The sequence below is a fragment of the Cnephaeus nilssonii genome (assembly GCF_951640355.1).
Source record: "Cnephaeus nilssonii genome assembly, chromosome: 24".
NCBI lineage: Eukaryota > Metazoa > Chordata > Mammalia > Chiroptera > Vespertilionidae > Cnephaeus > Cnephaeus nilssonii.
Genome location: NC_137095.1, coordinates 4,800,809 through 4,825,391, shown reverse-complemented (window position 1 = coordinate 4,825,391; position 24,583 = coordinate 4,800,809). Strand labels below are relative to the sequence as shown.

General features: G+C 62.7%; 1 protein-coding gene across 1 annotated transcript in view; it reads right to left on the bottom strand.

The window, feature by feature from the left end:
- Positions 1 to 990: 990 nt before the first annotated feature.
- ARNT2 (aryl hydrocarbon receptor nuclear translocator 2) overlaps positions 991 to 24,583 on the bottom strand; it is a 68,907-nt gene continuing 45,314 nt past the window's right edge. The window contains 12 exon segments of the mRNA XM_079764089.1: positions 991 to 1,407; positions 1,409 to 1,489; positions 2,584 to 2,723; positions 4,251 to 4,401; positions 4,838 to 4,976; positions 5,584 to 5,683; positions 9,768 to 9,891; positions 11,012 to 11,084; positions 13,095 to 13,246; positions 16,901 to 16,975; positions 18,077 to 18,211; positions 24,572 to 24,583. The exon segment at positions 24,572 to 24,583 is cut by the window's right edge and continues 65 nt beyond it. Coding sequence (XP_079620215.1) covers positions 1,390 to 1,407; positions 1,409 to 1,489; positions 2,584 to 2,723; positions 4,251 to 4,401; positions 4,838 to 4,976; positions 5,584 to 5,683; positions 9,768 to 9,891; positions 11,012 to 11,084; positions 13,095 to 13,246; positions 16,901 to 16,975; positions 18,077 to 18,211; positions 24,572 to 24,583 — 1,200 coding nt within the window. The 3' untranslated portion in view covers positions 991 to 1,389.

Genomic DNA, 24,583 nt, shown 5'->3' with positions numbered 1-24,583 from the left:
ACCCCAGCTGTCCGCACCCCGACCTCCTCCTCCTGCTGCTCTCCCCCTCCCCCCAAAGCCAAAGGCTCCTACGGAGACCCACACCCCCTGCCTCGAACCCGGGACCACTCGGCCCGATGCACACAGGGCTCTGGCCCTGGCTGGTGTGGCTCAGTGGGTAGAGCGTCGGCCTGCGGACCGATGGGTCCCGGGTCCGATTCCGGTCAAGGGCACGGACCTCGGTGGCAGGCCCCTCCCCGATCCGGGCCCTGGTCGGGGCGCGTGCAGGAGGCAACCCATCGATGTGTCTCTCCCCCATCGACGTTTCTCTCTGCCTCTCCCTCTCGCTTCCTCTCTCTCGAAGAATCCATGGGAACATATCCTCGGGGGAGGATTAACCAAACACACACACAAAACCCCACAAAGCCACCCTGGAAGCTAAAATCTGTGTTAACTTGGAGGCAACCCGAGGGCACCCCACCCTCCAAACCATCGCTGGGCCTTAAAGGGGCAGCTCCCCACGCCAGCTGGGTCCCCGGGGGTGCGGACAGGCCTCACCCCGAAATTACCTCCAGAGCCACTGAGCAGATGCACCCACCTCACCCCACCCCCAGAGGCTGGTAGGGAAGCCGCCTGGCGTCCCAGGCCCTGGCACCCGCTGGTCCCGTCTGCACCCGCCCCCTGCCCCCCTCCCCCTCCCCCCCCCCCCTGCACAAGGGCCTCTGAGACCCCAGGGCCTCCTGCAGGCTCCAGCGGCGGGGTGAGGTCCGCTCCCATCAGTGGAGCGTGGAGGAGACGCCCCAGCCCCCAAGCCCGGCCCCTGGGCCCCCCTCCTGCAGCCGGGGTGCTGCCCTGTGCGGGGGGGGGGGGGCACACATTGGGGCTCACTCACACATCCCTGGACTCAGACACTCACTCAGCCCACACACAGCAGACACGGCCACAGACAGGGCACGCGGGGCTGGGGAGCCGGGGCGTGGGGGTGCGCCCCCCCCCCACCTGTGCCCTCCCCTCGGGCTCACAGAGCACAGGCTGTGCCTCCTATACACCCCCCTATCGGGCACCCCTGATCCCCACGTACCCACAGAAGACAAAGGCCAGGAGAGAGCTGGTCCCGGCCTCCTGGGCAGGCCCTGGGGTGGGGGTATGAGGGGGGTACGGGGGGGGGACGGCTGTAAGTGAACATTTATAAGTGAGAATTGGCGGCGACGAGATCAAACACAACCGGATTCTCGGGACCCACAGAGACAACACAATAAATACGAGGGACCCCCAACATCTCCCGGGGCTCCGGGCGGCGGGCGAGGGGCTGAGCGGTGCGGGCCCGGGTGCACGCGGGCTGGGGAGGGGTGAGGTGCCCTCTGCTGGGGGGGGGTGGGCGGCTGTGCGGAAGCCTCGCTCTGCCCCCCGCTACTCAGAAAATGGCGGGGAACATGCCCAGGTCGGCGAAGTCCTCGATGTTGTAGCTGCCGGTCCCCTGGGCGGGGTCCCCCGGCATCGGGAGCATGTCCTGGGGGGAGAGACGGGGGCGGCAGGGCAGTGGGCACCCCACGGCCCACTCAGGCTCTCGAGCCAGTCTCTAACGTGGGGGGGTGGGGAGCAGCCCGGGGTACCTCCGAGCCCCGGGGCGCTCGGCAGGGATCCCCAATGTCTGAGACCCGGGGGACCCGTGGTTCCCACAGTGAAGAGCCTTTGTCTGTGTGAGGCCGAGCCAGGACGCAGGACCAGGACGGGCAAGACCCTCCCGGGGGCCCGGCTGGCGTGGCTCTGTGGCCGAGCATCCACCTAGGAATCAGGTCAGGGTTCGATTCCCGGTCAAGGGCACAGGCCTGGGTTGCGGGCTCCATCCCCAGTGGGGGGCGTGCAGGAGACAGCTGATCCGTGATTCTCTCTCATTGATGTTTCTCTCTCTCCCTTCCTCTCTGAAATCAATTTAAATATTTTTTTAAAAAAGAAAATAAAGCCCTGACCGGTGTGGCTCAGTGGATAGGGCGTCGGCCTGCGGACTGAAGGGTCCCGGGTTCGATTCCGGTCAAGGGCATGTACCTTGGTTGCGGGCACATCCCCAGTAGGGGGCGTGCAGGAGGCAGCTGATCAATGTTTCTCTCTCATCGATGTTTCTAACTCTCTATCCCTCTCCCTTCCTCTCTGTAAAAAATCAACAGACATATTTTTTAAAAAATTTTTTAAAAAAAGAATCACCACGTGGCCCTGGCTGGTGTGGCTCAGTGGACAGATCGTCGGCCTGTGGACTGAGGGGTCCCGGGTTCGATTCCCAGTCAAGGGCACATGCCCGGGTTATGGGCCCGATCCCCAGTGGGGGGCGTGCAGGAGGCAGCCGATCCATGATTCTCTCTCCTCATGGATGTTTCTATCCCTCTCCCTCCCTCTCTGTAAAAAAAATCAATAAAATATATTTTTTTTTAAAAAAGGAAGAAAGAAAAGAAAAACCAGGTGCCCAGGCTCCCTCACCCGGGCCTTCCAGCCCGGGGCACTCTCATCGGGGGCAGGGTACCCACGGAGGCCGCAGCGGCAGTGACGGGTGGGGGGAGGGAGGAAGCGGAGAGGAGGCGCGGGGACGGAGGGAGGGGGCGCCGGGTGTACCTGGAACACTTCGGTCTGGCCCGGCTGCGGGTGGGCGTGCTGCTCGCCGCTCGGCTGCCCGTGGTGCTGCTGGCTCTGCCACTGGGACCAGACTTCCGAGGGCCGTCCCTGGAACTGCCCGCCGCCCTGGCCGCCTTCAGCTGCAAGGCCGGGGGGAGCGGGACACGCGTCACAGACCCTCCCTCCTGCTGGAGCCTGGACGTGCGCCCCCCCCCCCATTCACAGATGGAAGCCCTACGGCCCCACTTCTCAGAATGGAACTGTATTTGGAGTTAGCGCTTTTCGTTTATTTATTTTCATTTTTGGGGAGAGGCAGAAAGAGAGAGAAACATCGATGTGAGCCCCGCTGGTGTGGCTCAGTGGATAGAGTGTCGGCCTGCGGACTGAAGGGTCCCGGGTTCGATTCTGGCCAAGGGCACATGCCCGGGTTGCGGGCTCGGTCCCCAGGGTGGGGCGTGTGCAGGAGGCGGCCGATCCATGATTCTCTCTCATCATGGATGTTTCTCTCTCCCTCTCCCTTCCTCTCTGAAATCAATACAAATATTTAACAACAATAACAAAAAACATATCGATGGGAGAGAGACACGTCGATGGACTGCCTCCTGCACACGCCCCGACCGGGGCCAGGGATCGAGCCTGCAACCAAGTTATGTGCCCTTGACGGGACTTGAACCCGGGACCCTTCAGTCCGCGGCTGACTTTCCAACCACTGAGCCAAACCGGCTAGGGCAGAGTTAGGGCTTTTGAAAAAGCCATTAAGGTGCCCGGCCGGTGTGGCTCAGGGGTTGGGCATTGACCTAGGAACCAGGAGGTCACAGTTCCATTCCAGATCAGGGCACATGCCCAGGATGCAGGCTCCATCCCCAGTGGGGGACGAGCAGGAGGCAGCCAATCCGTGATTCTATTTCATCCTGGATGTTTCTCTCTCTCTCCCTCTCCCTTCCTCTCTGAAGTCAAGAAAATATATCTTTAAAAAGAGAGAGAGAGCCCTAACCGGTGTGGCTCAGTGGATAGAGCGTCGGCCTGCAGATTCGATTTCGGTCAAGGGCATGTACCTTGGTTGCGGGCATATTCCCAGTGGGGGGGTGTGCAGGAGGCGGCTGATCGATGTTTTCTCACCGATGTTTCTCTCTCATCGATGTTTCTTTTTTTTTTAAATATATTTTATTGATTTTTTACAAAGAGGGAGAGGGATAGAGAGTTAGAAACATCAATGAGAGAGAAACATCCATCAGCTGCCTCCTGCACGCCCCCTACTGGGGATGTGCCCGCAACCAAGGTACATGCCCTTGACCGGAATCAAACCCGGGACCCTTCAGTCCGCAGGCCGATGCTCTATCCACTGAGCCAAACCAGTTTTGGCTGGATGTGAGGGTCTTGAACGTCCTCGCCAAGGCCCACGGAGGGTAAGGTAGCGATCAGACCACATCGGGATGGAGTCCGGGGGCCTGGACCCCGACCGCCTCAGCCCACCGCCCAGGTCTACGCAGCCAGTCGCTGAGGGCCCCCCCGACCCCCCACCCCCGGGCCGCCTCAGAGCCAGGGAGAAGAGGTGCTGAGAAACCGCCGCCAGGATTCCGGGGCGCGGGGCTCGGCCCCCCGAACGCGGGATGCTCTGGAGGTGTGACTGCACGCTCTCCCGGATCCCCGCCCCGGCCCGCACCTACCGAAGCCGGGGGTCCTGCTGGCCAGGCCGGAGTAGGCGTTGCCGCTGGGCGAGGAGGTGGCCGGGCTGGAGAGGGGGCTGTAGGAGGCGGGGTCGGCCGGGTAGCTGTGGCTCGTCCCGATCCCGAAGGGGGACGACTGGGTCTTGCTGGCCTGAGGGGGCACGGGCCACGGTCAGGGCAACGCGGAGGGATGGACGCGTCCCCGCAGTTCCCCGCCCGGGGCCCGGGCTGGTTCCCGCCGCCCACAGGTGTGGGAGCCCCGACAGGGCCTGCTCTGGGCTGATGGGACCCCCCGGGGGCCCTGCTGGCCGGCCAGGCACAAGGCGGGGTCCGGCCCACGTGGACGGGCCGCAGAGCAGCAGGCTGTGGCCCCGGATCTGGGGGGGCAGGTCAAGGTCACCCCGGGCCTGCCGTGGCCTGGCCCCTCTGGCTGCCGGCGACCGGGCCTTGCCGCCTCGGACACGGACCGCTGTGGCGTGTGGTCCAGGCGCCCGGCTGTGTTCAGCTCCGCCCAGAGCCGGGATTTCGGGCGCCCCGTGGGGTGCTCCGCCCGGGGCAGCCGTGGGCGGCGCCCTCCCAGGCCGTACCTGTCCGGGGAAGGGCGGCCGGCTCCCCGTCCAGGCCACCTGGCTCTGGCTCAGCTGCCGGGAGATCTGGGACAGGTTCTGGCCGGACGAGGACGAGGACTGGATGTCGTTCACGCCGGGCACGTGCACCACGGAGGAGCTGCCGGGAGAGCACGCGTGTGTCCTGCCCTGCCCGGGCCACCCCGCGCCCTGCCCTGCCCACACCACCTGCCCCCTCTCTCCTGCCCCACTTGAGCATCTCAACCGCTCAAAGGTTGAGCGTCAACCTCTGAAGCAGGAGGTCCCGGTTCGATTCCCAGTCAGGGCACAAGCCCGGGTGGCAGGCTCAGTCCCCCCCAGTGCAGGAGGCAGCTGATCCATGATTCTCTCTCATCGTTGATGCTTCAATCCCTCTCCCCCTCTCTCTCCCTTCCTCTCTGACATCCATAAAAAATATATAAAAAGGAGTCAATGGACCCATAGCGTCACGCCATCACGCCACCTCCTGGGCTCTGCTCAGCCTCCCGGTGACCTCCCCAGTCCAGGCTCCGGTTCCAACCATGGGCCCAGGCTCCAGGCTCTGCCCCCAACGGGCCCGGGGAGGGGGGGAGGCCACGCAGTCCCACCTCCCCGGCGCCTTCCACGCCCCAGAGAGGAACGGGCACCTCGTCTCCATGGGAACCGGGCCCCCGGGGCTCAGCCCACCCGGCCTGCCACCGCCCTCCTCTGAGACGTGAGGGGCCCCCGCCCCGCCGCCCCGCACGCACCTGAAGGCCTTGCCCGCGTGTCCGGCCGGGAAGGGGCTGCCCTGCGAGTAGATGGCCTGGCTCCCCGCCGCCGAGGACGAGCCCATCATCTTCTTCTCGGCTGGGGGCAGAGCAGGGCACTGGTCCGGGGTCCCGCCGGCAGGCCGGGGCAGGCAGGCCGGGCACAGGGCAGGCGGGGGGCCAGCAGTGGGGGCGCTGGGCCGGGCGGCTCATCCCCCCCGGCCCGCTGCCCCCCGCACCCGCTCCGACAGCAGCAGGCCCCCCCACACCTGGGCCCGGATACAGACCCCCCACCTGGGCCAGGACACAGCCCCCCCCAACCTGAGCCAGGACACAGACCTCCCCCCTCACCTGGGCCTGGATACAGACCCCCACCTGGGCCAGGACACAGCCCCCCCCCACCTGGGCCAGGACACAGACCCCCCACCTGGGCCAGGACACACACCCCCACCTGGGCCAGGACACAGACCCCCCCACCTGGGCCAGGACACACCCCCCCACCTGGGCCAGGACACAGACCCCCACCTGGGCAGGACACACACCCCCCACCTGGGCCAGGACACACACCCCCCACCTGGGCAGGACACACACCCCCCACCTGGGCCAGGACACACACCCCACCTGGGCCAGGACACACACCCCCCACCTGGGCAGGACACACACCCCCCACCTGGGCAGGACACACACCCCCCACCTGGGCCAGGACACAGACCCCCACCTGGGCCAGGACACACAGACCCCCACCTGGGCCAGGACACAGACCCCCACCTGGGCCAGGACACACAGACCCCCACCTGGGCCAGGACACAGACCCCCACCTGGGCCAGGACACACACCCCACCTGGGCCAGGACACACACCCCCCACCTGGGCCAGGACACAGACCCCCACCTGGGCCAGGACACACAGACCCCCACCTGGGCCAGGACACAGACCCCCACCTGGGCCAGGACACACAGACCCCCACCTGGGCCAGGACACACACCCCCCACCTGGGCAGGACACACACCCCCCACCTGGGCCAGGACACAGACCCCCCACCTGGGCAGGACACACACCCCCCACCTGGGCCAGGACACAGACCCCCCACCTGGGCCAGGACACAGACCCCCCACCTGGGCCAGGACACACACCCCCACCTGGGCCAGGACACACAGACCCCCCACCTGGGCAGGACACACACCCCCCACCTGGGCCAGGACACAGACCCCCCACCTGGGCAGGACACACACCCCCCACCTGGGCCAGGACACAGACCCCCCACCTGGGCCAGGACACAGACCCCCCACCTGGGCCAGGACACAGACCCCCCACCTGGGCAGGACACACACCCCCCACCTGGGCCAGGACACAGACCCCCCACCTGGGCCAGGACACAGACCCCCCACCTGGGCCAGGACACACACCCCCACCTGGGCCAGGACACACAGACCCCCCACCTGGGCCAGGACACAGACCCCACCTGGGCCAGGACACAGACCCCCCCACCTGGGCCAGGACACACCCCCCCACCTGGGCCAGGACACAGACCCCCCACCTGGGCCAGGACACAGACCCCCCACCTGGGCCAGGACACACACCCCCACCTGGGCCAGGACACAGACCCCCCCACCTGGGCCAGGACACACCCCCCCACCTGGGCCAGGACACACCCCCCCACCTGGGCCAGGACACAGCCCCCCACCTGGGCCAGGACACAGACCCCCCACCTGGGCCAGGACACACCCCCCCACCTGGGCCAGGACACAGACCCCACCTGGGCCCGGATACAGACCCCCCACCTGGGCCAGGACACACCCCCCACCTGGGCCAGGACACAGACCCCACCTGGGCCAGGACACAGACCCCCCACCTGGGCCAGGACACACCCCCCCACCTGGGCCAGGACACACACCCCCCACCTGGGCAGGACACACACCCCACCTGGGCCAGGACACAGACCCCCCACCTGGGCCAGGACACACCCCCCACCTGGGCCAGGACACACACCCCCCACCTGGGCAGGACACACACCCCACCTGGGCCAGGACACAGACCCCCCACCTGGGCCAGGACACACCCCCCCACCTGGGCCAGGACACACACCCCCCACCTGGGCAGGACACACACCCCACCTGGGCCAGGACACAGACCCCCCACCTGGGCCAGGACACACCCCCCACCTGGGCCAGGACACAGACCCCCCACCTGGGCCAGGACACAGACCCCACCTGGGCCAGGACACAGACCCCCCACCTGGGCCAGGACACACCCCCCACCTGGGCCAGGACACAGACCCCCACCTGGGCCAGGACACACACCCCCACCTGGGCCAGGACACAGCCCCCCCCACCTGGGCCAGGACACAGACCCCACCTGGGCCAGGACACAGACCCCCCACCTGGGCCAGGACACAGCCCCCCCACCTGGGCCAGGACACAGACCCCACCTGGGCCAGGACACACACCCCCCACCTGGGCCAGGACACAGACCCCCCACCTGGGCCAGGACACACCCCCCCACCTGGGCCAGGACACACACCCCCCACCTGGGCAGGACACAGACCCCCCACCTGGGCCAGGACACAGACCCCCACCTGGGCCAGGACACAGACCCCCCCACCTGGGCCAGGACACACACCCCCCACCTGGGCCAGGACACACACACCCCCACCTGGGCCAGGACACAGCCCCCCCCACCTGGGCCAGGACACAGACCCCACCTGGGCCAGGACACAGCCCCCCCCACCTGGGCCAGGACACAGACCCCACCTGGGCCAGGACACAGCCCCCCCCACCTGGGCCAGGACACAGACCCCACCTGGGCCAGGACACAGACCCCCCCACCTGGGCCAGGACACAGCCCCCCCCACCTGGGCCAGGACACAGACCCCACCTGGGCCAGGACACAGACCCCCCACCTGGGCCAGGACACAGCCCCCCCCACCTGGGCCAGGACACAGACCCCACCTGGGCCAGGACACACACCCCCCCACCTGGGCCAGGACACAGACCCCCCCCCTCACCTGGGCCAGGACACAGACCCCCCACCTGGGCCAGGACACACACCCCCCACCTGGGCCAGGACACACACCCCCCCACCTGGGCCAGGACACAGACCCCCCCCCTCACCTGGGCCAGGACACAGACCCCCCACCTGGGCCAGGACACACCCCCCCACCTGGGCCAGGACACAGACCCCCACCTGGGCCAGGACACAGACCCCCCACCTGGGCCAGGACACAGACCCCCCACCTGGGCCAGGACACACCCCCCCACCTGGGCCAGGACACACCCCCCCACCTGGGCCAGGACACAGACCCCCCACCTGGGCAGGACACAGTGATGTGTAAACACCCTGGCAGCGACATTTCCCTATGAACAGCTGAACAGCCGAGATGAAACAGCTTACACACTGATGAGAAGTTTCGGCCTCGTACCACAAGCCCCAAACAGGCCTGGTGCTTTGCCGAACTGATTTGATTCCGTTATTTTTTTTCATCGAATGGAAAGACTTCGGTTTTAAAACTGATTCTGGCCCTGACTGGTGTGGCTCAGTGGATAGAGCGTCGGCCTGCGGACTGAAGGGTCCCAGGTTCGATTCCAGTCAAGGGCATGTACCTTGGTTGCGGGCACATCCCCAGTGGGGGGCATGCAGGAGGCAGCTGATGGATGTTTCTCTCTCATCGATGTTTCTGACTCTCTATCCCTCTCCCTTCCTCTGTAAAAAAATCAATAAAAAATAGGTATTTTTTTTAAAAAAAGCGATTCTGTCTAGGTGGTGGCCAGCGGGCCATTTTTCTCTCCCTTTTCCTTGCATATTTCTCTTTTACAACGTGGTCTTCTCCAGGTGAGGGGTTACGCTGAGGTGTTTATTTTTATCTTTTACAGGGACCCCCCTTCTGCCTCATAACGCGAAAGCACCCCCATCCCCCCTCCCCTGCCATCCATCATCACAGCTCGCTTATTCCAGAACTTCCAACGTCGAAGACGAGATCTGAGAGGGGACGGTGGGAAGAGGCCAGGCCGGGGGTGACAGGACCCGCCGACCCCACCCTGCACCGTCCGTGGGCGCTCCCCGTCCGGGCCCTGGCCCCACAGCGGCGGGGGGGGGGGCGGGGGGACCTGTCTGCGTCTCTCCCAGGCCAGGCAGCGCCCGGGCAGCCACACGCACCACCTCTGCCCCCCGCCCCGTCCGGGCACTCACATGCTCCGATCCCCGCGAACATCTCCGCAAAGCGGGGGTCGCGCTCCTGGGAGAAGATGGCGTCGGCCTTTTCCACCCCCTTCCCGGCCTCGTGCACGCCCGCCGGCAGGCTGGGCACCGGCACCTGTTGGCACGTGAAGACACGGCGGCATCAACCCCCGGGGGAGGCTCTGATGGTCCGCTGGCCGCCCCCCGCCCCCACCCATCCCTCCATCGCCGGGGCCCGGTCTCTGGAGCCACCCATGACTCAGAGGTCGCAGAGAGGACAACGGGGTCACACGGGTGACTCAGAGGAATAAAAATAATCCACGTACTCTACCGGGAAAAGTGCATTTGAAGTTTAAATTTAAAAAATATATATTTTTTAATTGTATTATTGTTTATTAAAGTATTTTTATCGATTTCAGAGAGGAAGGGAGAGGGAGAGAGAGAGAAATATCAATGATGAGAGAGAATCATGGATCGGCTGCCTCCTGCACGCCCCCTACTGGGGATCAAGCCCACAACCCAGGCATGTGCCCTTGACCGGAATCGAACCCGGGACCCTTCAGTCCGCAGGCCGACACTCTACCCACTGAGCCACACCGGCCAGGGCTAACTATATTTTTATTGATTTCAAGGAGGAAGGGAGAGGAGAGAGAGAGAATCATGGATCGGCTACCTCCTGCATGCCCCCCACTGGGGATCAAGCCTGCAACCCGGGCCTGTGCCCTGACCGGCAATCGAACCCTGACCTCCTGGTTCCTAGGTCGATGCTCCACCACTGAGCCACACCAGCTGGGCAGTTTAAATTTTTTTTTAATTTATTGCTTTTAGATAGAGAAGAGAGAAAAGAGAGAGAGAGAGAAAGAAACATCCATTTGCAGCCCTGGCCGGTGTGGCTCAGTGGATTGAGTGTCGGCCTGCGGACTGAAGGGTCCCGGGTTCGATTCCGGTCAAGGGCACGGACCTCGGCTACAGGCTCAATCCCGGGCCCTGGTTGGGGCGTGTGCAGGAGGCAACCCTTCGATGTGTCTCTCTCTCTGTCTGTCCCTTCCACTCTCTCTAAAAATCAATGGGAAAAAAAATACCCTCGGGTGAGGATAAAATAAAAATAAAAAGGGGGGAGTGGCAGGTGCCCCGGGGGCACTCGGACCCCTGCAGTGTGGGCGGAGGGCGCCACAGCACCTGCTGGGTGAGGGGCGGGGCCGAGCTGAGTCCCGCCCTCAGCCCAGGCCCCGGGTTCGAGGCGGTCCGACACTCACCTGTGCCAGGTCGTAGGAGGACAGCCCGTCTCTCTGGTGGACCTCCAGCTCGGCCTGCTGCTGCTGGAGCTGCCTGCAGACGGGAGAGGCGGTCACTGCCGGCCGGCGCCCCAGCACGGGGGCGGGGGGGGGGTGGCGAGGGGGGGGGGGGAGGGCGGGTCTCCAATGTTCATTCATTGTCATTCATTTTTTAAAATACACTGAGCGGCCAGATGGTGATGATCTCTGAACACATAATAATCTGGCCACTCAGTGTGTGTGTATACATTAGAGGCCCGGTGCATGAATTCGTGCATGGGTGGGGTCCGGCCAGCCTGGCCAGGGGGAGGGGACATGGCCGGTTGGCCGGCCTGCCTGCTGGTCAAACTCCTGGTCGAGGGGACAATATGTATATTAGCCTGTTATGATAGAGCAGTGGTTCTCAACCTTCCTAATGCCGCGACCCTTTAACACAGTTCCTCACGTTGTGGTGACCCCCACCCATAAAATTATTTTCGTTGCTACTTCGTAACTGTAATTTTGCTACTGTTACGAATCGTAAGGCAAATACCTGTGTTTTCTGATGGTCTTAGGCGACCCTGCTAGCGGTTCTCAACCTGTAGGTTGAGACCCACAGGTTGAGAACTGCTGCTGTAGAGCAAAATTACAGTTATGAAGTAGCAACAAAAATAATTTTATGGTTGGGGGTCACCACAACGTGAGGAACTGTATTAAAGGGTCGCGGCATTAGGAAGGTTGAGAACCACTGCTCTATCATAAAAGGCTAATATGCAAATGGTTCCCTCGACCAGGAGTTCGACCAGCAGGCAGGCCGACCAACCGCCCATGTCCCCTCCCCCTCATGCACCGGGCCTCATGTGTATATATACACACACACACACACACACACACACTGAGTGGCCAGGTTATTATGCGTTCAGAGATCATCATAATCTGGCCACTCTGTGTATATTTGTATTGATTTCCGAGAGGAAGGGAGAGGGAGAGAGAGAGAAACATCTATGATGAGAGAGAATGATGAATCAGCTGCCTCCTGCACACCCCACACTGGGGATCAAGCCCACAACCTGGACATGTGCCCTGACCGGAATCGAACCCTGACCTCCTGGGTCCTAGGTCGATGCTCAGCCCCTGAGCCATGCCGGCTGGGGCGGGGGGGGGGGGGGGGGCGGTCTTCCCCCTTTCCCTCACGAGGCTGCCTAAGGCAGGGAAGGTCAGTGGGGACCTGGGAAGGGCCGGGCTGTGGGGCTCAGGGCCGGCACCTCCGGCCCTCCTTCTGTGCAGCAGCCGTGGGGGAGAGAGTGGGGTGCCAGGCCCCCCGCATGCACAACTGGGGGAGCTCAGGCACGGGAGGGGGAAGCGAGGCTGAGGAAGGACAGGATCCTGCGAGCAGGCAGCTCTCGCCGACACCCAGTCCACACACGGGCACCGAAGGGGGAATGTTCTAGAACAGTGCCGGGCCCGCATGCGTGACGAGGGGCTCACCCATTCCCAGGGCTCCCGCACGGGCAGCGAGGGGCTGTGACGGGCGGCAGGAGCCTGGGGGTGGGGACCCCGCGGCCTGAAGAGGGGCCCAGCCGATGGGCGGGAATGTCCCCCAGCCTCCCCCTGCAAGGAGCCACGTGAAGGCGGAGACGGGGGACAGAGACCGACACCCTCCGGACAGGAGCGGACCACGGGGGCCTGGGAGACCCCAGGACCCGGCCGGCGTGGCTCCGTGGCTGAGCATCGACCTAGGAACCAGGAGGTCACGGTTCGATTCCCGGTCAGGGCACATGCCCGGGTTGCGGGCTCCATCCCCAGTGGGGGGTGTGCAGGGGGCAGCAGATGGATAAAGGGGAGCAGCAGAGACCCTGGGGGTACCGTGGGCTCTCGCGGTCCTGCCGGCTCAGTGGGACCCAGAGCCCTGGCATCACCCTCAGGGGACGGGAGGCGGACGGGACCCGGGCACCCTGGGCCCACTGAGGCGGGGGTCCCCCTGGGCCTGGGGTCTATGGACCTGCCAGTGAGAGAGGGGCCCACGTCCCAGGTCCCTGCTCTGGGCCTGCAGGGGGCGGGGGCCGCGGGGAGGGGGCGCACGCACTTGACGTTGGTGTTGGTGCAGATGAGGTACTCGATCTCGTCCGAGTACGGGTTCTGGAAGGTGAAGCTGCTGGTGCGCAGCAGCAGCCACTCGCGGTTCTTGGTGCGGAAGCGGTACATGACGGACAGCACCTGGCCCTTGAGCTTCACCACCTGCGGGCGGGAGGCGGGGTCAGCGGGAGGGACGGGGGACGGCGAGGCCAGCGGGGGCTCAGGGCCGGGCATCGCAGCCCAAGACTAAGGCCCGGCCGGCCTGGCTCCGTGGCTGAGCATCGACCTGTGAACCAGGAGGTCAGGGTTCGATTCCCAGTCAGGGCACATGCCCGGGTTGCAGGCTCCATCCCCAGTGTGGGGCGTGCAGGAGGCAGCCGATCCATGATTCTCTCTCATCATGGATGTTTCTCTCTCTCTCTCTCCCTCTCCCTTCCTCTCTATCTAAAACATCAGTAAAAACCTAAAAAAAGCCCTGGCCGGTGTGGCTCAGTGGATAGAGCGTCGGCCTGCGGACTGAAGGGTCCCAGATTCGATTCTGGTCAAGGGCATGTACCTTGGTTGAGGGCACATCCCCAGTAGGGGGCGTGCAGGAGGCAGCTGACCGATGTTTCTAACTCTCTGTCCCTCTCCCTTCCTCTCTGCGAAAAATCAATAAAATATATTTTTTTTAAAAACTAAAAAAAAAAAAAAAAAAAACTTGGCCCAGCAATGTGGCTCAGTGGTTGAGCATCCTATATAATAAAAAGGTAATATGCAAATTGTCCCCTCGACTGGGAGTCCAACTGGGAGTTCGACCAGGGGGCGGGGCTGGCCAACCACCCGTGGCCCCACCCCCAGCCAGCCCGGCCTGTTTGGCGCAGGCCGGCCGGACACCACCTGTGCACGAATTCGTGCACCAGGCCCCTAGTTGAGCTATATGACCCAGGAGGTCAGGGTTCAATTCCTGGTCAGGGCACATGCCCGGGCTGCGGGCTCCATCCCCAGGAGGGGGCGTGCAGGAGGCAGCCGATCCATGATTCTCTCTCATCATGGATGTTTCTCTCTCCCTCTCCCTTCCTCTCTGAAATCAATAACAATTTAAAAAAAAAACCACACAAAACACGGTGGACTGGGGTTCCCGGCCCCGGACAGGCAGGCTGTCACCACCAAACTCAACATTCCTCACGCACGTGACCCGGGGCCTTCAGTACTTGTGTTTAAGTGCCAAGTTCAAGGGCTCACCCAGCGCCTTCCGAGCTTTTGCAAAAATAAGCCACTTCCCTTTGTCAACATCTGTCGCCCCTGGTGGCTGGAGCCTAGAGAACACGAGCCCGGGGCACACACTTCGGGGTGTCCCGCGGCTGCTCGTCTCCCCGCGCCCGCCCCCCCCCCCCCGTGACCCTGTGACCCCGGATTGTGGCTCTCGGGGTTTCTGCGTGGCCTTGGCCTCCCCTCTGAGGGGTGGGGAGGCGGCTCACAGCACGGGAGTTCCTGAAGCCGGATGCCAGGCGGGACCCGATGTTAAATTCCTTCCTTCTCTTCCCAGAACCACCCGGGTTCGGACCGCGCCGGGCCTTTCCGTTCCGGCGGCCCGAGGGAGACATGGGGGCTTTGGGAATTTGCCGTCTCCCTCACCACAGGGGACCTGGGCTCAGGCGGGAACGGGTGCTCCCAAGATTCAGGGACGTTTGCGCAGAAGGGTTTCCCATCATGCAGGCACACAGTAGGTGCTCAGCTGCACATAGTAGGTGCTCAGCGGACAGCAGGTAAGCCCTGGCCGGTGTGGCTCAGTGGATAGAGCGTCGGCCTGCGGACTGAAGGGTCCTGGGTTCGATTCCGGTCAAGGGCAGGTACCCTGGCTGCAGGTCCCCCGGCCCTGGTCAGGGCACGTGCAGGAGGCAACCCATCGATGTGTCTCTCTCACATCCATGTTTCTCTCTGTCTCTCCCTCTCCCTCCCACTCTCTCTAAAAATCAATGGGAAAATATCCTCTCGCCCCAGCAGGTGTGGCTCAGTGGATAGAGCGTCGGCCTGCGGAATGAAGGGTCCCGGGTTCGATTCCTGTTCGGGACACATGCCCGGGTTGTGGGCTCGATCCCCAGTGGGGGGCGTGCAGGAGGCAGCCGATCCATGATTCTCTCTCATCATGGATGCTTCTCTCTCTCTCCTTCTCCCTTCCTCTCTAATATATTTTTAAAAATATGTCCTCAGGTGAGGATTTAAAAAAATTAAAAAAATACAGCCGCTCATAATGATGGTCATGATGCAGTCATGGGGTAGGATGGGGAGACCCTCAGTCTCTCCCAAGGCAGCCCTCACCCAGCAGCTGCCTCCTCCTCAGACGCCACCGCCCCCGCCACCCGCCCGCCTCCACACCTCTCTCTGGGCGATCCGAACAGCCCCCAGCACGCCTCCTCCCCGTGACCTCCCCCATTTCTCCTCGGAGGGCAGACCCCCGCTGCCAGCACCGTTTCTCCAGAAAGCACGGCTCTGCCGGAACTCCAGGAACCTCACTGACGTGACCTGGGAGGGGACCTATTTTTATTATTATTATCTTTAAAAATATATTTCTATTTTTTAAAATATTTTTAATTGATTTTTTACAGAGAGGAAGGGAGAGGGAGAGGGATCGTTAGAAACATCGGTGAGAGAGAAACATCGATCAGCTGCCTCCTGCACGCCCCCTACTGGGGATGTGCCCGCAACCAAGGTACATGGCCTTGACTGGAATCGAACCTGGGACCCTTCAGTCCGCAGGCCAACGCTCTATCCACTGAGCCAAACCGGCCAGGGCTTAAATATATGTCTTTACTGATTTCAGAGAGGAAGGGAGAAGGAGCAAGAGATAGAAATATCAATGATGAGAGAGAACCATCGATTGGGTGCCTCCTGCACGCCCCCTACTGGGGATCGAGCCCACAACCCGGGCATGTGCCCTGACCGGAATCGAACCCGGGACCCTTCAGTCCGCAGGCCGACGCTCTATCCACTGAGCCAAGCCAGCTAGGGCAGTGGTCGGCAAACTCATTAGTCAACAGAGCCAAATATCAACAGTACAACGACTGGAATTTCCTTTGAGAGCCACATTTTTTAAACGTAAACTTCTTCTAACGCCACTTCTTCAACATAGACTCGCCCAGGCCGTGGTATTTTGTGGAAGAGCCACACTCAGAGGGCCAAAGAGCCGCATGTGGCTCGCGAGCCGCAATTTGCCGACCACGGGGCTAGGGCTATTTTTATTTTTAAAATATATTTTTATTGATTTCAGAGAGGAAGGGAGAGGGGGAGAGAGAGAAACGTCAATGATGAGAGAGCATCATGGACCGGCTGCCTCCTGCACGCCCCACACTGGGGATGGAGCCCGCCACCCGGGCATGTGCCTTGAGCGGGAATCGAACCGTGACCTCCTGGTTCCTAGGTTGACGCTCAGCCACTGAGCCACGCCGGCCCCATTTCACACCCCCCGCCCTCCCCCAAGGCCTCCCCAGGAGCCGGCCACCCACACACACTTACTCTCCCCACAGCCCTCGCCCTCCCACGTCTGGGCTGCCCCGCCTGCAGAAGGTCCTGCCATTCCTCCCACGCTCACCTGCCAGGACCCGCCCACCCCCTGACCCCCGTCCTCTGCCGTTGTCTGAGCCGGGGTCACATCATCCTCACGGGTCTGCGCCCCCCCTCCCCCGCCCCAGAAGGAAGCTGTGAGCTCCTTGGCGATGGGGCCCCGGCTGCCCAGGGCGCTGCGTGGGGCTGGCACCCCGGCACCCCGCTGGCCACATCCACGTGGACCCGCTGCTGCCTCCTCCCCCGTCGCCCTGGCAACAGCGGCCGCGGTACCTGCTGAAAGCTCTCGCGCAGGTGGCTCTGGTCCTCCGAGTGGCAGAATTCCAGGATGTCCTTCCCCAGAAGGTCCTGTGGGAGGAGAGACGCTTTAGGAACCCCGGGCCCCTCTCTCGCTGTGATAGCCCCGGCCAGTGTGACTCAATGGTTAGAGCGCCGGCCTGCGGACCGAAGGGCCCCGGGGTTCGATGCCGGTCAAGGGCATGGACCTTGGTGGCAGGCTCCTCCCCCAGCCCGGGCCCTGGTCGGGGCGCGTACAGGAGGCAACCCATCGATGTGTCTCTCTCCCATCGATGTTTCTCTCTGTCTCTCCCTCTCTCTTCCTCTCTCTCGAAGAGTCCCCCTCACCCCGTCTCTAGCTCACCCCAGGATGAGGGGGGGAAAGTCGGTGAGCGTTACCTACCCTGGCACCACCACGAAGCCGGCTGCAGGACCCCCATCCCAGGCCCCCTGGCCTCGCCGACCCCAAAGTCTCACCTCGCTAAGGCCCCAGGTCCGCAGCGTCGGATACAGTTTTATTTTAATTTAATTTTATTTTTTAAGATTTAGGTGAGGCTTAGCCAAAACCGGTTTGAGCGTCGGCCTGCGGACTAAAGGGTCCCAGGTTCGATTCCGGTCAAGGGCATGTACCTTGGTTGTGGGCACGTCCCCAGTAGGGAGCGTGTAGGAGGCAGCTGGTCGATGTTTCTCTCTCATCGATGTTTCTGGCTCTCTATCCCTCTCCCTTCCTCTCTGTGAAAAATCGATAAAATATATTTTAAAAAAAAGATTTAGAATAACCCTCTCATTTTATTTTTTCAGTTTTTATTTGTTGCTAATCCTCACCCGAGAGTATTTTTCCATTGATTTTCAGAGAGAGAGGGAGAGACAGAGAGAGACACATCGATGGGTTGCCTCCTGCACGTGCTCCGACCAGGGCCTGGGCTGGGGGAGGAACCTGCCACTGAGGTCCGTGCCCTTGACCGGGATCAAACCCAGGACCCTTCGGTCTGCAGGCCGGCGCTCTAACCACTGAGCCACACCGGCCGAGGCTCCCACGTTCACACAGGGACACGGGCTTCCGTGCTGTGGGCCCTCCACCCCGTGACTGAGTTGTGTGCCGAGGGAAGGAGACGAGGACGCTGTACAGGACGCTCCGTCGCCGCCAGCGGCCGTGAGCTCGGGGCCACCTACCTGGGGCTGGTAGCCGATGACACTGATGCAGCGGGGGTCCACGAAGGTGATGACCCCGTCGGCGTTGTGCCGCGACAGGAACTCCGTGGGCACCGCCATCCCGCTCATGTCCACGCACACGGGGGAGCTGGTCACCTGTGGGCGCGGGAGCCACGCTGAGGGGCCGGGACGCAGCCGGAGCCGGGAGGCGCCCGCAGGGATGGAGGCCGGTCCGCAGAGCCTTCCACGCCGTTAGCGCAGTGAGTCTACAGCGAGCACGTCAAACTCGCGGCCCGCGTGCGGCCCACAACAGATATTTTTTCGGCCCAGCCAATATCGCAGAATGTAAGGAACGTTTTAATAAAAATTTTGTCAGCTAATTTTTACAATATCCTGTTGTACATAATCTATCTTATATAATAAAGAGGTAATATGCAAATTGACCATCACTCCAACACTCAAGATGGCCGCCCCCATGTGGACACAAGATGGCCAGCAGGGGAGGGCAGTTTGGAGGGACCAGGCCTGCAGGGGAGGGCAGTTGGGGGGAACCAGGCCTGCAGGGGAGGGCAGTTAGGGGGAACCAGGCCTGCAGGAGAGGGCAGTTAGGGGTGACTAGACCAGCAGGGGAGGGCAGTTGGGGGAGACCGGGCCTCCAACGGAGGGCAGTTCAGGGTGACCAGGCCTGCAGGGGAGGGCAGTTGGGGATGACCAGGCCTGCAGGGGAGAGCAGTTCGGGGCAATTGGGTAGGCAGGGGATCAGTTAGGCACCGATCAGGCTGGCAGAGGAGTGGTTTGGGGGCAATCAGACAGACAGGCAGGCGAGCAGTTGGGAGCCAGCAGTCTTGGATTGTGAGACGGATGTCCCAGCTGAGGGACACCCCTCCGCGCACGAATTTCATGCACCGGGCCTCTAGTATATATATAAAAGCCTAAGCGACTGAACAACCAGGTGACCGGTCACTATAACGTGCACTGACCACCAGGGGGCAGATGCTCAATGCAGTAGCTGCCCCCTGGTGGTCAGTGCGCTCCCACATCCAACCTCACGCGGCCAGCCAACCTCCTACGGTCCCTCTCACTGGCCAGCCGACCCCAATCGGCCCCGATCACCGGCTGGTCCAGGGACCGCACCCGTGCACGAATCCATGCACCAGGCCTCTAGTTATGAATAACGAGCTACAACGTTCGCTAATGACTGATGACTGTCATCGAGTTGCATTCATGTCCCTCACGTGCCTTACGCGCAGGCGCACCATCTCTCCCACTGATACCGGCAGCGAACGTTCTAGCAGCCGATGGCCACGTCCTTCGTCTCGGACTGACCTGCTTGGTGTGCGCAACAGGAACTATCTTGCTTTCGGAGAACAAGAAAAATGGGTTTATTTGCGTGACGCTTATTCATTTGTGCAGTGACTCTGTCTGGTGAGTTAATGTTTAAGAAAAAATATTAATCTTTATTAAAATGTTCTGTTACTTTATGTTAACGACTAGAAGCCTGGTGCATGAAATTGGTGCACTGGAGGTGGGGTCCCCTCAGCCCAGCCTGCACCCTATCCAATCTGGGACCCCTTAGGGGATGTCCGACTGCCGGTTTAGGCCCGATCCCACCGGCAGTCAGACATCCGACTCACAATCTGGGATGGCAGGCTCCTAACCACTCGCCTGCCTGCCAGCCTGATCACCCCTAACCACTCCCCTGCCGGCCTGATCACCCCTAACTGCTCCTCTGCCGTCCCGATTGCCCCCAACTGCCCTCTCCTGCCGCGACCCGCCTCCTCTGTACCACACAGAGCCACGGGATCCTCAGGCCTCACTGCGCAGCGTGGCTGCTGGGCCCTACCTCTGCTGTGCGCGCAGCCATCTTGTGGCGGCCATCTTGTGATGACATCGCGCGCGAGGGCCACCGAGCTTTATTAGTATAGATGACCTGATTATCTCAGCCCTTTGTAGTCGGCACGTCTCCATCAAAACAAACCTACGTGTCTATGAAAATGGGAGCTTTTGTCTTTTTGCAGCCACATCCACGCGAACCTTGTTTATCTGGCCCGTGCTAGCCTGTGTGTGACGTGCTTGCTCTAAAATATTCCAAAGCCCAGATCACACCTGAGACCGGGGGCGGGGAACGTCTGGCCCGAGGGCCGTATAAAGTCCCCTAAATTCTTCGGCCTGGCCCTGCCAAGGCATTTGGGGTGAGTTAATTCAGAGTTGGAGCAAAGAGAGCAGGCTGATCTTTACGCTGATGCTCTTGTATGGCCCGAGAATCTATACTAATAAAAGGGTAATGTGCTAATTAGACCGGATAGGCCGGACATCTTCCGGACGTCATTCCGGACATCCTTCCTGACAAAGCCGAGGCCCGGGTGAAGCCGCTCAGGGTCCCAGATGCCTGCCGGCGGCCGGAGGAGGGAAGCCTGGGTCCCAGGTGCCGGAGGAAAACCAGTGCCGGCAGCCGGGGAAAGGAAGGAGGCGTACTCTTGCACGAATTTTCGTGCATCGGGCCTCTAGTAATGTTATAAATATCCAAATGGGCCCGGCCCGCGTGGCTCAGTGGTTGAGCGTTGACCTAGGAACCAGGAGGTCACAGTTCGGTTCCTGCACAGGGCACATGCCCGGGTTGCAGGCTCGATCCCCAGTGTGGGGCGTGCAGGAGGCAGCCGGTCCATGATTCTCTTCATGGATGTTTCTCTCTCTCTCCCTCTCCCTTCCTCTCTGGAATCAATAAAAAAAGACATTTTAGAAAAATGAAAAGAGAAGAGGAGCAGGAGAGACGGGGTTTCTCTCTGTTTCTCCCCCTCCCTCCAACTCTTTCTAAAACGTAATGGAGCCCTACCTGATGTGGCTCAGTGGATAGAGCATCGGCCTGCTCTCTGAAGGGTCCCAGATTCGATTCCGGGTCAAGGGCACATGCCTGGGTTGCAGGCTCAGTCCCCAGTAGGGGGCGTGCAGGAGGCAGCCGATCCATGACTCTCTCCCATCATTGATGTTTCTCTCTCTCTCTCTCTCTCTCTCTCTCTCTCTCTCTCTCTCTCTCTCTCCATTCCTTCCTGAGATCAATAAAAATGTATTTTTTTTTAAATCAATACAGAAATATCCTCAGGTGAGGATGAACAAAACAAAACAAAACAAAAAGGGTTACAGTGGTTAGGACGGCGGCCCATCCACGGAAGGGAACATCCATGTTTCCAGACCAGGAGGAAGTGCCCAGAGTGAAACCCAGGGAGGGTGCGAGGGGGGACTCTGCAGGGAGGAGGGTGTGAGGGGGACTCTGCAGGGAGGAGGGTGTGAGGGGGACTCTGCAGGGAGGAGGGTGTGAGGGGGACTCTGCAGGGAGGAGGAGGTGAGGGGGACTCTGCAGGGAGGAGGAGGTGAGGGGGACTCTGCAGGGAGGAGGAGGTGAGGGGGACTCTGCAGGGAGGAGGAGGTGAGGGGGACTCTGCAGGGAGGAGGAGGTGAGGGGGACTCTGCAGGGAGGAGGGTGTGAGGGGGACTCTGCAGGGAGGAGGTGAGGGGGACTCTGCAGGGAGGAGGAGGTGAGGGGGACTCTGCAGGGAGGAGGAGGTGAGGGGGACTCTGCAGGGAGGTGGTGAGGGGGACTCTGCAGGGAGGAGGGTGCGAGGGGGACTCTGCAGGGAGGAGGAGGTGAGGGGGACTCTGCAGGGAGGAGGTGAGGGGGACTCTGCAGGGAGGAGGGTGTGAGGGGGACTCTGCAGGGAGGAGGGTGTGAGGGGGACTCTGCAGGGAGGAGGGTGTGAGGGGGACTCTGCAGGGAGGAGGAGGTGAGGGGACTCTGCAGGGAGGAGGGTGTGAGGGGGACTCTGCAGGGAGGAGGGTGTGAGGGGGACGCTGCAGGGAGGAGGAGGTGAGGGGGACTCTGCAGGGAGGAGGAGGTGAGGGGGACTCTGCAGGGAGGAGGGTGTGAGGGGGACTCTGCAGGGAGGAGGGTGTGAGGGGGACTCTGCAGGGAGGAGGAGGTGAGGGGGACTCTGCAGGGAGGAGGGTGTGAGGGGGACTCTGCAGGGAGGAGGGTGTGAGGGGGACTCTGCAGGGAGGAGGGTGTGAGGGGGACTCTGCAGGGAGGAGGAGGTGAGGGGGACTCTGCAGGGAGGAGGTGAGGGGGACTCTGCAGGGAGGAGGGTGTGAGGGGGACTCTGCAGGGAGGAGGGTGTGAGGGGGACTCTGCAGGGAGGAGGTGAGGGGGACTCTGCAGGGAGGAGGGTGTGAGGGGGACTCTGCAGGGAGGAGGAGGTGAGGGGGACTCTGCAGGGAGGAGGGTGTGAGGGGGACTCTGCAGGGAGGAGGGTGTGAGGGGGACTCTGCAGGGAGGAGGGTGTGAGGGGGACTCTGCAGGGAGGAGGGTGTGAGGGGGACTCTGCAGGGAGGAGGAGGTGAGGGGGACTCTGCAGGGAGGAGGAGGTGAGGGGGACTCTGCAGGGAGGAGGAGGTGAGGGGGACTCTGCAGGGAGGAGGGTGTGAGGGGGACTCTGCAGGGAGGATGTGAGGGGGACTCTGCAGGGAGGAGGGTGTGAGGGGGACTCTGCAGGGATGAGGAGGTGAGGGGGACTCTGCAGGGAGGAGGGTGTGAGGGGGACTCTGCAGGGAGGAGGTGAGGGGGACTCTGCAGGGAGGAGGAGGTGAGGGGACTCTGCAGGGAGGAGGTGAGGGGGACTCTGCAGGGAGGAGGGTGTGAGGGGGACTCTGCAGGGAGGAGGAGGTGAGGGGGACTCTGCAGGGAGGAGGAGGTGAGGGGGACTCTGCAGGGAGGAGGGTGTGAGGGGGACTCTGCAGGGATGAGGAGGTGAGGGGACTCTGCAGGGAGGAGGGTGTGAGGGGGACTCTGCAGGGAGGAGGGTGTGAGGGGGACGCTGCAGGGAGGAGGAGGTGAGGGGGACTCTGCAGGGAGGAGGAGGTGAGGGGGACTCTGCAGGGAGGAGGGTGTGAGGGGGACTCTGCAGGGAGGAGGGTGTGAGGGGGACTCTGCAGGGAGGAGGAGGTGAGGGGGACTCTGCAGGGAGGAGGGTGTGAGGGGGACTCTGCAGGGAGGAGGGTGTGAGGGGGACTCTGCAGGGAGGAGGGTGTGAGGGGGACTCTGCAGGGAGGAGGAGGTGAGGGGGACTCTGCAGGGAGGAGGTGAGGGGGACTCTGCAGGGAGGAGGGTGTGAGGGGGACTCTGCAGGGAGGAGGGTGTGAGGGGGACTCTGCAGGGAGGAGGTGAGGGGGACTCTGCAGGGAGGAGGGTGTGAGGGGGACTCTGCAGGGAGGAGGAGGTGAGGGGGACTCTGCAGGGAGGAGGGTGTGAGGGGGACTCTGCAGGGAGGAGGAGGTGAGGGGGACTCTGCAGGGAGGAGAGTGTGAGGGGGACTCTGCAGGGAGGAGGGTGTGAGGGGGACTCTGCAGGGAGGAGGAGGTGAGGGGGACTCTGCAGGGAGGAGGAGGTGAGGGGGACTCTGCAGGGAGGAGGAGGTGAGGGGGACTCTGCAGGGAGGAGGGTGTGAGGGGGACTCTGCAGGGAGGATGTGAGGGGGACTCTGCAGGGAGGAGGGTGTGAGGGGGACTCTGCAGGGAGGAGGAGGTGAGGGGGACTCTGCAGGGATGAGGAGGTGAGGGGGACTCTGCAGGGAGGAGGGTGTGAGGGGGACTCTGCAGGGAGGAGGTGAGGGGGACTCTGCAGGGAGGAGGAGGTGAGGGGACTCTGCAGGGAGGAGGTGAGGGGGACTCTGCAGGGAGGAGGGTGTGAGGGGGACTCTGCAGGGAGGAGGAGGTGAGGGGGACTCTGCAGGGAGGAGGAGGTGAGGGGGACTCTGCAGGGAGGAGGGTGTGAGGGGGACTCTGCAGGGAGGAGGAGGGTGTGAGGGGGACTCTGCAGGGAGGAGGGTGTGAGGGGGACTCTGCAGGGAGGAGGAGGTGAGGGGGACTCTGCAGGGAGGAGGAGGTGAGGGGGACTCTGCAGGGAGGAGGGTGTGAGGGGGACTCTGCATGGAGGAGGAGGTGAGGGGGACTCTGCAGGGATGAGGAGGTGAGGGGGACTCTGCAGGGAGGAGGGTGTGAGGGGGACTCTGCAGGGAGGAGGGTGTGAGGGGGACTGCAGGGAGGAGGGTGTGAGGGGGACTTTCATGTATGATGTGAGGACTTTCATGTGTGATGCGAGCGGGACTTTCATGTATGATGTGAGGACTTTCATGTGTGATGTGAGCGGGACTTTCATGTATGATGTGTGGACTTTCACGTCTGATGGGAGCAGGGCCTGACCTGCAGCGAGTGCACACGTGTGGGGGTCGCAGTGCTCCAGGCCCAGGGTGGCCGAGCGGTCTGCAGCTCCCAGCTCCCTCTGCTCCCAGCTCCCAGCTCCCTCTGCTCCCAGCCCAGCCTCCCCTTCTCCCAGAGCGAGACCCGGACCCCGCACCCCGCACCCCACCTGAACACACAGGGGCTGGGCGGGTGGGGGGGGCCCAGACCCGCAGGCCCCTCTGCGCCATGCCCAGCCTGGAGGAGGCAGCCGGCCGCCCGCGCTCTCACCTGCAGCCTGCC